This window comes from Squalius cephalus, assembly GCF_949319135.1.
Source record: "Squalius cephalus genome assembly, chromosome: 14".
NCBI lineage: Eukaryota > Metazoa > Chordata > Actinopteri > Cypriniformes > Leuciscidae > Squalius > Squalius cephalus.
The window spans coordinates 29,044,119-29,056,868 of NC_137135.1; the positions used below are offsets into that span (position 1 = coordinate 29,044,119).

At 39.1% G+C, this 12,750-nt stretch overlaps 1 protein-coding gene across 1 annotated transcript in view; it reads left to right on the top strand.

Annotated features, from left to right (window-relative positions):
* ctnna1 (catenin (cadherin-associated protein), alpha 1) overlaps nucleotides 1-12,523 on the top strand; it is a 146,737-nt gene extending 134,214 nt beyond the window's left edge. Inside the window, exons 17-18 of the mRNA XM_079892256.1 lie at nucleotides 11,224-11,358; nucleotides 11,662-12,523. Of these exons, the coding sequence (XP_079748382.1) occupies nucleotides 11,224-11,358; nucleotides 11,662-11,952 (426 nt within the window). The 3' untranslated portion in view covers nucleotides 11,953-12,523. The remainder of the gene's footprint in view (nucleotides 1-11,223; nucleotides 11,359-11,661) is intronic.
* Nucleotides 12,524-12,750: the final 227 nt, after the last annotated feature.

Consider the following 12,750-nt stretch of genomic DNA (forward strand, 5'->3'; position numbering starts at 1 on the left):
TCATGTGCACACTAGCCTAACCAGACATCTGCAACTTTTACACCGTCCAGACTGCATGCACTCTACTTGTCCCTGACAGCTGCTGAAAAAGGTTTGAATCAACGATGAATCAGTTTTGACTGCTAAATTCTGCGTTATGTTCTGCAATGTGTACTTCCGAGGGTTAAAGTCATCGGTTCATTTCTTGATTGCCGTTTTGACAGTGTCCACCTGGACATTTTAGTCATTTGCTAATTCTCCTTAATTATTTTTCTCCCTGTTTTGATCCGTTTTCCTGGAAAATTGGTTTATTTTTTATTTTATTTTTATCATCGTTATTTTGTTTTATTTTGGCAGTAAAATTTTGGGTGTTTTTTTTTTTTGGAGTGGGCAGGTTTTGGTGAGCTTTTGGGCTGGAAATCACCATCCCAATCTGGCAACACTGTGCGCAATTACAATACTTATAGGCAACTAGTCATCAAATCTTCTGCTCCATGAAATGCATTAATGCTCAGTACACATACATGGTTCTTTAATGTATTTGCATTGTACTAAAATGAGTTCATTTTCAATGGGCTTATATACAGCTGAAGTGCATCCCAAATTTAAAAAGTTTTTTTTTTGGATTTTTTTTTGAGGAGGTGGGGTAGTGCACTATAGGGTAGTAGACTATAGCCTGTGGCGCGGCCTAAGCTTTTGTCCTTAATGGCATTTTTCTCCTTGCATTACTTTTACTTTTGAAACCAGTACTTTTATACTTTTACTTGAGTAAAAAGCTTGAGTTGATTCTTCAACTTCTACATACGTCTTTTTAAACCCTAGTATCTATACTTCTACCTGAGTAATGAATGTGAATACTGTTGACATCTTTGCTGTCCCCCCACATGCTCACCGGTAAGACGGTGTTCGCTCAAATCCCGCTCCGACATTAAATTTCTCTGTACTGTAGGCTAATAAGCCTACGTGTTGCAGCCTAGTTATTAAAGGAAACCGATTTAGTTTCATATTTGTTTAAATAATTTTTTTTATTTTTTTTATTTCATCTGTTGATTATATGAAAAGTGAAAAGCATGAGTAAGATCATAAGATGCACAATATATCGGGAGACAAATGGAGTGGGCAGACATTATTTTGACCACTTCATTAAGTTTGTTTTTGTAGAGAGCCTTGCTTTATAGTGAATTTTGTTTTGTATTAATTGTATCTTTATTTTAATCAATGTTTCATCAACTAATTGCCTGGATTTAATAAATAAGTAAATATAGCAGGCAATATAATCAGGACACGGAGGCGCCGGCTCGTGAAATGGAGCTCGTCTCATAAATGAACCGCAAAGCTACTTGCCTCACAGACCTGAGAAATATATAGAAAGCTTGAAATGTCTACTTTTAAACAAAACAATTCAAAACAAAAGAAAACAGACTGCTCTCTGCTTATGTAATCCGTATGAAATGTGCATTTCTCTCTGGCGCGTTCACTACTGCGAAGATCGCGAGTCAGCATAGTCAACTTCATCTTTGCAACCGACACTTACACAGAAAACTTGTAAACAATTAAACAATTGAAATGTCTCCTTGCTATATTTGACATATTAATAATCATTACTTTTGCTTGTTCTGTGACATTTTTCATGAACGTGTCGCCACCGCTCAATAGTTATTGTTCTTTGGTGTTCAGTTTATACAGGTTTTTCAAATGTTATTTAGTAAAAATATCAAATGTACCCCCCCCCCCCCCCCCCCCAAAAAAAAAAAACAATCAAGGTTTGTATTGAATCGTGGGTCAAAAATCGTGATTCAAACCGAATCGTGGGTTTGGTGTATCGTTGCAGCCCTAATTTCAGCATGTTGTTTGCACAGCCTGTAAATACAATCCAGAATAAGTTCACACCTGAGAGATGTGCTGGTAGATCAAGCTTGCAGTTTCTTTTCTTCTATGGGTCACAGTCAGTGCGTCAAATCTCCACCTGTGCTGTTCTCAAACTGTCTCTAGCAGATGTTAATGGAAGATGAAGTTTGCTTACTGCAGACTGTTCTTTTTATGAAGATTCAGGTCTTCCTTCAGATGGACCAAGGCAGTTTTGTGGAAGATGTGGGTTTTTTCTATGCAGGCGCTTCTGAAGTAGAGGAGTTGTAATATACCATTATTGACGATAACCGTGATATTCAAAACATGAAATATAGATATCGTGTTAATTAAGGGTGGGACAATATATCGCGATAACTGTAATATTTAAAACGAATAGTACACATGATATGACGTGTAAATCCACTGGCAGCACCTGGTTCACATCCCAAATTCAATAGGTGGCATACAATATTGTAATACAATATCTGTCATAAAGCGAAAGAGACAGCGTGCAGATACTACTGCGGCCGTGAAAAATCATGTCGTCCGATGAGTCTCTTCCAACGGTGAGCACAAAAGGGGGCAAAACCACCTACCTGTTCACCCACCTTCACTTCCTTCATCCTGTCACTATACAGAGAGTAAGGTGAAATTATTTTGCTAGTCCTGAAACGGGAAATATACATTAAACTGTCAATTGCTTTTTTTTTTTTATCCAAAGTAGGGCGATGTTAGTATTATGGAGTGCTAAACTCTTAAGTAATTTGTTTCATCCATACTCTACATCGGAGGGCACCCTCATGCAGAAAGTTCACAAGTGAGACTCATAGAAGTATTGTTTTCCTCCTACCTCTGGAGATTGCTTTGCTTTTAAAAAAAAAATGTAATCCCACTTTTTCCAGGAACCTTTAAAAAATATATATATCTTAAGTGACATGCATTGTTCTTTTGTAGAAAATCTTTAAACTTTATATGTTGGCTTAGGCATGTGGCAAGTCTGTCAGCGCGCAAGGCAATTGGTAATTCTTTCTGTGGTTTGGGACAGATATAAACACCAGGTAATGATATCTATGGAAATTCTCTCGCTGAAGACCTATGGGTGGGCAGAACGATTTCATCACTGCTCTAATCACCTCCATATGTCATCTGCTCTGTTTAGTTGAGAAAAAACACAACTCATTGCATCTCCTCTCAAGAGGAGTGGAGCGAACAGCGTATCAGTATCTCCTCAGGCTTTAGTGGGCATAACCCACAAAAGAATGTATTACACAAGATGCTCCATTTATAATCACGGCTGCTCTACATTAAAATGCTGCTATGTCAGTAAATACGGGAAACTGGCATTTCTCTTCCCTGATGTGTTGAGAAAGGTCAGAACCCTGCTCGTGCTGTTCTACTACCGCAGTCCATTTAGAATGGAATTCAGCAGGCCAGATGACATTTTCTGCGATGCGGCCTGACCTTCCTACTCACTTTTATAGCTGGATATTTTTAACATTGAGGCGTGAAATCCGTTATTTTTTCCAACACCTCTATTCTCTTCCGCTCATCAATCCCGATAGTGGCTGTCCCCTTGTTTTCGTTGTTTTGAACTTTTTTTTTCAGGGTCTAGTTGACTTTTTTTTTTTTTTTTTTTTCACCTCCATGCCAGAGGACAGCACATCATTTACACAATATAATGTACATATTTGCAGAGAGAGAGAGTCAACCGTTTTCTGTCTTTTTCAACAATTGATTTTTTATGAATATGTAGAGTGAAACTTGCTTGCTACAGCAGTACAGCTTGAACTTTAAGGAATGGTTCACCTCATGCTCACCCTCATGTTGTTCCAATACAAAATATATTTTGTACAATGCTTCAACCATTTTTGTCCAAATAATGAAAATCAGTGGGATCCAAAACAACATTGAACACCAGAATATCTGTGGATTTTTTTGTTCTACAGAAGAAATAGTCATACTGGTTTGGTTTTTGGGTGAACTGTCCCTTTTAGGATTTTTTTTTAAATGGACAATTAAAAACAAACTTTAATCCCTTTTTTGTATGAAGAGCCTATAAGAAAAACAGTTTTTTCAGTGTCTGTTTTTTGTTTTTGTTTTTTTGTCAGAGGGAAGTATCTTTTTTTTTAAAAGGTAGCTGTAGTGTTGTTTATCACTTAGCATCTTTCCCAGCACCATCAATTCTGTAGTACTCATTTGAGTTTATCCAGGTCAGTTGATTAGCGTTAGTTCACCTCTTTTTGATGGTGAAAGTAAGAAACAATGGCAACACCTTGTCTAACTAAGGTGCTGAGATTTCTTTTTAACATTTTGCTGGCAGGTTAAATAAAGACTCACTGTCATATTAGAAAAGCAGTACACTTTAAGGACAGCCCATTACTTTTCAACAACCTGCATTATTAGCCAGTGTATATGAGCCAGAAATGATTTTTCTTTTACTGATACCTCTAAAAAGGAAAAGCAAAAGTCTTCTGGGAACGATTAAAACGTGTATTTCAGTTGTCCCGTCTCAACCAGAATCAGAGTCCCCTTTTAAGTATTTTTATTTTATTTTATAAAAGCTCAAAGTCTGTGACCAAGCAAGGTAATATCTCTTAAGTGCATGCATTTACATTGCTTTAAGGGGGTGAAGTGGGGGCTGAAGTTGATTGTAAGGTTACACTGTGCACTCTAGGGTTATATGAGTTTCCTAAGAACACTCTTCTCAGAAGTTGCTCATTTTTAATGAAGTGATGGGTGAATGCAGAATCAGCTCTTGGACCAGCCTGATAAGGGACTTACCGGGACACTATAAAAACAACAAATAATAAATGCTGTTTTAGCACATCTCTTCACCGAAAATTGGTTGTGTAATCGACCGCATTGGCAAAACTGCATGTGATCTGCATGCGGCCTTCACAGGTGGAGGAAGAAAATATTTTAAGCAAGCAGGGAGGACTTTTGTTTGACATGTGCATCATGTATTCACATGCGTCTAGGTCAGGCAGGCAGGCTGCATTTCCTGTTCAACTTGGATGAATTCAGCAGCTGAGCATGCACAAGTGATGCTTTCAAAGGGCCAATTCGAGCTGTTTCAAACAGGAGTCGAGCCTCTAATTGGTATGCTTAGCAGGTTTCATTTTAGCAGGGCTCTGTTCTGATTCACCACCACCATCTCTCTCTCTCTCTCTCTCTCTCTCTCTCTCTCTCTCTCTCTCTCTCTCTCTCTCTCTCTCTCTCTCTCTCTCTCTCTCTCTCTCTCTCTCTCTCTCTCTCTCTCTCTCTCTCTCTCTCTGCCTCGTTCTGCTGTTTGTCTGACTTCCTCTGCAGTAAGCTCTCTAGCTCCTGGGAAGAAAAGCAGCTCAGTGATTGATATAAATTTGGGGCTTTATTAATGACTGCTGGAATAATGGGTGGAATAGTAAAGCAGATAAGAGGCGGACACTCTGGCTTTCTGTGTTTGAACTCTGGCTTTCTGTGTGCCTCTGCTGGCTCTTTATGATGAACTAGAGAGAGAGGGAGAAGTTCTGCCCAGACATGGCCAGACATCCTGACTTCCCGCTGGGGAGTGATGATGTGCCCAGCTGGATAATCTTTACTACAAATCCCAGAATGCTTTGAGCCAGCTGGAGTGGAAACTGCGAACGCCAAAGCAGTCAGAGATATACCGCTGAATATTCCAGCAGCGCTGCTGGGGCTCACAGCATAGCCAGACTTGTTGCTGGATCAACATGCCAGATGTAGGGGTGAGAAGCCCTTAAAGGCAGGAAAATGCTTGCTTTGTATTGCTGTGAATGTAATCCTCTCCTCCAACCCTAGGCACAAAATGCTTTTACAGTATCCTGCAGTCAGAGTCAGCAAATACTGTAATACTGTAGGTGAAGCAGACCCAGAACAGACTTTTTCCTTTGGCCAAGAAAGTGCCTTTTTATAGCATTTGTGTCTCTTAAAGGAATGGTGCACCTAATGAATGAATATTCCTGACGTTTACTATTTTTTGTTGTTATTTTTATGTAGTATATACATATAAATGTCTATCCTACAACTAAACCATTCATTTACTGGTAGGAGTGTTATGGAAACCAGTTTGCAAACAATTATTTTTGCATTCCATGTAGTGCTTCTAGTAGCACCTAAATCTCTCACTTTACCTTGAACGAGCAAAACTTTAGGGAAATACTGTGATCAGATTGCTGCTAATTGTAAGGCATCTCATTGAAAGATGAGCAGCATGTTGCCCTCTTCATCACTCTCACTCTCTTCCTGTTTCTCTCCCCTGTTCCTCCTCGCATCCCACTCTTGTTTCGCCCACTTGTCTCCCATCTTCCTTTGTCTCCCTGTTGCTCTCTCTTGTCTCTAACAGTCTGTGCCTGTCTCTCTGCCCTTCTCTCTCAGTGGGGTGTATAGACAGACTGATGATTACGAAAGTATAGTGAAGATGGCCTGACTCCGACTCTGTATTTTGCTGGATCTCAAGTTAAATCTCCCACAGGCATATCTCTGCAAGTTTGGCTTTATATTTCACTTTTTTTTTTTTTATCTTGAGTTACTAACCTCAAACATTAGAATAGATGGATGTTGAGAGCTCACTTGGTAAAATGCTCTTATCAAATGCTCTCTTTTTTAAATTATATTTGAATTTAATGTAAGATGGTTGCCTGTTCATCCTTCAATTAATCAATGTTGTCACTGTATAGTCTTCCTCAGTCTTTTTAATCATGAGGTTTAATTCATGAGTTGTTAGGCATTGTAATCAGTTTTTGATTATGTAGCACACAAAGTATTACTTAAATCAGTAATTAAATTTTTATTCACAAAAACAACAAAAAAACTATTAAACCTTTAAACTATATATAACATTATACTATTTGGAATGCAGGGACGGTCACCACAAGAAAAAATAATGTGCTGTGCATTTTGAGCTATTTGAGTTGCTGTAGTTCTCAAGCAGGGATGGGTAATGTCGAGTGAGCACCAGCGGTAACAAAACCAGACCTGCCAACCTGTACGCATTTTGCGTAGCGGATACGCATTTTGACTTCAAAGTACGCTGGTACGATTTGTTAGTCTGAACTACGCAAAAACCTGGTGACGCCTCTGCACGCGCAGTCCTCAAATCAAGCAAAAGAAGAAGAGTTCGACCAATCATAGCGCTGGATTCATTCCCCAAATAGCAAGCGGGGATGATTGACAGATGCGTAAGGCCTATCATTAAAAAGTGACTGAAAATCGACACCAATAGAGCTGGTAAGTCCCACTCGTTCCGCTAACCCCACTGGACCTCTAGGTTGAAAAATCGTCAATGCAAGTGAATGGGAGAAAATAATTATTTTCTGGTCCCGTTTGAATTGTGCCATGAATGTGAACATATGTTGTCTGTGAATTTTTGATATAATTTTTCGTGTAAAGAATGCTACAATTTAGCGGGTAGAAGTTTGATACGGTTAGACTTTGTGTGAGAGCACTTTGTGGACTACAACTCTTTGCTGCTTTCGACGCGTTTGAAACGTCACCACCACTCGCACACGAACACTAGCTCACGGATCCCGCTAAACATGGCTGTGTCTTTGGTGCACTTCACCGCCTTCTTTCAGGGAGAGGACAAAATCGTTGAGGTTGGCGAAAACCACGGGTAAGTCAACTTTATGGGGTGACGTCACATAGGCGACATGTAGTCTTTCTCGTTATGTCTTTTCCACAACTGCTAGCCGAAGAATCATACCATATACTGTCAAACTCGTAACATGAAAAATGATATAAAAGATTCACAGACAACATATGTTCACATTCATGGCACAATTCAAACGGGACCAGAAAATAATTATTTTCTCCCATTCACTTGCATTGACGATTTTTCAACCTAGAGGTCCACTTGGGGTTTTACGGATGGGCGGGACTTACCAGCTCTATAAAGAATCCCGCTCGATCCGCCTTCCACTCCAGCGGCCCGCCGTCTGACTGATGTCATAAGCTGTACGAACTGTACACCTGACTCCTGAAGGTAAACGGGCTGGGCTGGGCTCGATATGGAAAGTTGAAATATTGTACTGAGTTAACCTAATCCTATGGATTCGATGATCACACGGATCACGGATGGACGGGTCACGGGAATGGGGTGTTTCATTAATAATATTATTATTAGTGTTTTTGTTGTTGTTATTAATAATTGCTAAAATACCAAATACAAAGTATTTATTCAATTACCGCGTGTGTGTGAGAGAGAGAGAGATTATGGCTGGTGTTTATTGAAAGTGTTTGTTGCCTTTTTGGACTTGTTGCCTTCCACCTGCACTGTCTCCTCCTCTAATGGATCTACCCTTTTCGCCACCTTCTCTGGGACAGCATCCTCTAACCTGGCCTTTTTAGGGGACTTTCCTCTCAGGGCGAATGAGAGGATGCTTAATTGCTTTTTACCTGACATCTTTGAAAGACAGATGCAATGATTAATGCATCCATGGCCAGGATATAATTATAAATTATGAATTTATAATTATAAATTCATGATTTTAAAAGTGACCTATAACATCGACTATGCAATACACTTTAATTTGTTTAGTGCTAATAAAATTATTAAGCCTATTTGGAGAGAGAGAGATGTTTATAATGTGACAATATATCAGTCATCGTGTGATAACGAAAATATGACAAGGCCTAGACTACTTGTTCTGAGCAGGTGTTGTCAGTGAGCAGGCTGTAAAACTGTTGGCTAAGTTAGACACTCACGAAAAACTGATGCTAATTATCTGGGAAACATTCTCTAACAGCAGTCAAGTTGTCACTGTGTCAAACAAGTTGTGAATTTGTTGTAACATTAAAATAGGAGATCATCATGACTTACTCTGTGCTCAAAGTGATGCTCGGAGCTCCAGTGGTTTCCTCTATGGGTGAATGAAACTTTGAACGAAGACGCTGTAGCAGAATCACGTTAACAATTCCAGGATGTGCTTTTTTTCATTGGTTGTTGCGTTAAATCTTACCCAGATACAATAGTGCTATTTTCTGATTGGCTATTGTGTAGCCCCTTTCTCTTTTTTTGATTGGCTGATAAGTGGCAGGCTCGGCTAGGGGAGACGCGCTTGATTCCTGGCTGCCGGTTCCATAGTGAGATCGGCACGGCCAGAGAAATTTTGGGTGCTGCGGCATAAATAGTTTTTCCGCGTGAGAAATACAATGTGTGGCGGGAGTGCGTGACAAAAGACCGAAATGAGTGAGCGTGACACTTGATAGCCATGTAAATATGTTTGTATTGGTAACATTTATTCAGCTAATGCGTGTCCTGTTTAAAATGCGCAATGTTCAAATGCAAAGACAGCTCGTCACAAATAGAAGCCCTTTTCCCTGTGGTATTTAGTATCATATTTGGATATTTGAAAAACCCATGCGTGAACAAGCGTTACAGTAAACAACACAAATAACAACATTCCTGCCTTTGTCTCGTTTGTGATAAGGCGATAAAATAATGCACCCCAACTCAAGTCCAATCTGTGTAGACAGGATCTGAGTTGGACAGGGTCATAAAATGCACATGAAAGTGTGCGTCCAGTCCATATGCAAGTTGACTTAAATTTGGATATACTGCATGAAAAGAACATGGAAATGTGTACTACTTGAAAATGGATAGCTTCTTGACAACTGTGCAATACTGCAGCTTCCCTTTGAATTAATTGATTGTGTCATTTAATTTAAAAAGCAAAGATTTCAAGTTAAGACTTGGCTATATTGTCACTGTTTGTTCATTTATATAACAGCACTTTTCCAGTGGGTGATGAATACACATGCCTTCAGATGCTTTATGTGCAATATAATAAAGCTGGCTTGATGTGTTTGCTGCTGCACATATTGATAGGGAATGAATGAATAGTAAAATGTTTTCATGCTGTCATGTGGGGTAGTAAAGAGAACGTAATCGAAAATACCGTACCAAAATGACTTGTTTTTACGAGTCTCTGTCTTCAAGTCCAAGTCAAGTCTCAAGTCAGTTGTTCACAAGTCCAAGTCAAGTTGCAACTTCAAGTCTTTTTTTTTATTATTTTATTTTTTTTTATTTTATTGTGGCTTGTCCGACTCGAGTCCAATTTGCGGACTCGAGTTTCCATCTTTGTTATGTAGACATGGAAGAATCATATTAAATGACCATCTAGATTTAATTCAAATTCATAATTTTGTCATGAGTACTTCACGTCTACTGGATTTTCTTGCCCCATTTTTTTATACATCATAGCTAACTAAGCACTATTTTAACTTGGCTGAATAACTGAGGTCTTAAATTGCATTCAGCAGAATTTTACATAATCATAATTGGTGCATTTTGCTTTGCAGAATTATGCACATGACATCTGTGAGTGTCTTTCCAGCCCTAAGCGACATAAGTATGCATCTACAGTCTAGCTGTTGTTTAAAATAATGGAAATTTGACATTTTCCCCAAATGCTTTACGCCATTTGGCGGAGAGTTATTGAGATAAAGGCACTGTTGGGAAACTGGCTTTGTGTAATTATGTGCAGGCAGGCACCCTCAAGTCCTGCTCGTTCAAAGCATTTCAATGCAGAGATGTGGGGCCAGACTCTTTGAACATTATCACCGTGAAGAAAGTATTTTTACCTTGGAGACTGGTGAAGCATGGTGAGGTATTGATATTAGATGACCAAACTGGGGAAAAATCAAGTACTGTGCTTTTTACTGAACCAACAACTGGTTAATGGGGCTAGTGATGTATTCAGTTGGTTGGCAGCACTGCAGTGCATGCTTTTTATTTTAAATGTAGAAATGAGCAGGATCATTGTCTACAACAACTGATTTGATAAACGTTTAAATGGAAATTTTGCAACAGAGTAGTCTACTACCCTAAAATTTACTAAAATAAGGACAGCTTGGCTGTGAGCCCTTGGTGGGCCAGTTCGCCTGCCACTTCGCCTGCCACAATGGGGAATTGAATTAATTTGACTAGCACATGCAGCTGGACAGGTGACTGTGGAGCGTTAGGGTATCCACAGGCAACAGTCAAAGATCATCAAAACAACCACCGCGTTGTGCGCGCTTTTCATTTTAGATATCAGTAGAACTCTCTGTATAGACGCTAGTCGGCGTTAGTTTCGCTCTGTTTCCTTGTCAGGTTTATTAAATGGTGCATCCGTATCATTAGGCCAACACAAAGTCTGCTTTTCAAAGTGCCACAAATTTCCAGCAAATTAATTGAAACGCCCATCTTTCACACACTTCAAAACCCTTGCATGTTAATTTAAAAAAAAATATTTTCGCCAATATTTGTTTTCAGCTACAATAACTCTTAAAATTGCACCCACTGCTTCGTTTAGAACGTTATAACAGGTTTAAATATGTTGCCCATTGACTTTTTGAATTATTGAAATATTTATATGCTTGACCGTAAGCAACTGCTTTTTCTCTCTTTTCCTGTAGTGTCCAGATTCAGCATGCAAGCAGGATCTGTTGGCCTATCTGCAGCGTATCGCCCTTTACTGTCACCAGCTCAATATCTGCAGTAAAGTCAAAGCAGAGGTGCAGAATCTGGGTGGAGAGCTTGTGGTGTCTGGGGTAAGTCATATCAGGGAATTTTAAAATGAAAAGTAAAGAGAATTCTATAGTGAAGCTAAATTATTAATATATTTCCAATAGATATTGTGTTTGTGTAAAGTAGAACTTGCCCGCAAGCTAGATAGTTTGACATTAAGTATAATCATTTCAATTATTTTATTTGAAAAATTAGTGCCTGACATGCAAGCTGAAATCTCTTATCAAATTCTATAAAAGTGAAATATCCATAAACAATCATAAATGGCTGAAAGTGTCATGGGGATGGGAATTCATTGGTCTTTTCTATTTCCTTCCTATTTGCAGGTGGACAGTGCTATGTCTCTGATTCAGGCAGCCAAGAATCTGATGAATTCTGTGGTGTCCACTGTGAAGGCCTCCTACGTGGCCTCCACCAAGTACCAGAAGTCTCAAGGAATGCAAAACCTCAACATGCCCGCCATCTCCTGGAGGATGAAAGCTCCCGAAAAGAAGCCGCTGGTCAAGCGCGAGAAGCAAGACGATGGTCAGACCAACAAAGTGAAGCGGTCCTCTCAAAAGAAGCACGTCAACCCTGTGCAGGCCCTGAGCGAGTTCAAAGCAATGGATAGTATTTAAGCAGCCCTTAAGGCATTTCAGTAGATTGTTTCAGATGTAGATTGAGCCTTAAAATCAGTCAGATTTAGCAAATACACATTTAATCGCATTCCCTGTACCTTAGTCACCAATCTGCCTTTTTTCCATAAGCAGTGGCTATGCTGAGTGCAGTAAGGTCTATATAGAAAATGTTATATTTTTACACACGAATGCATTAATCTGCTCAATCTTTACACAAGATTTCTTCCCGAGGACAGGTAGGGGCATACATTAAATTCCGGGCATTCCCTCACAGTTTGTGTACGTTTCCCCTTTTTCTAGATGACTATTGTGTATTTTTTAAAACATTTAAGTGTATTTTACAAGAAGACTTTTATATATTTCACGCTAAGGGCTTTGATATTGCCCATTACTGTCTGATTTTTGTTTTTCTTTTCCATTCTTCATGCCTATGCAAACTCTCACTGTAACACTTGCAATACTTGTGTTTTGGTATGAAACTATAGAAGAAAAATAGGCTTTGATTTAGTGTAAGTCTCAAGACCAAAGTCATTGTATTTTGCTGTGCCTAATAAACTTTTTGATAACTTTTTGTTTTGCTTTGATTAACTGTAAAATAGACTAATTTTGGTGAATATTAATGCTTTCTATCTCTAAAAAAGGTCCTGTGTGAAAAAAGTGACGATGTGAAACTCGAAATGCAAAAAATTTGAACTAGTTGCTTTTCTCAGTGACTAGACTTTCCTAAAAAAAAAAAAAGAGAGAGAACAATCTCAATGCCCTCAGTAATCTCAAGGAGCAGCAGGGCAAAGCTAAATG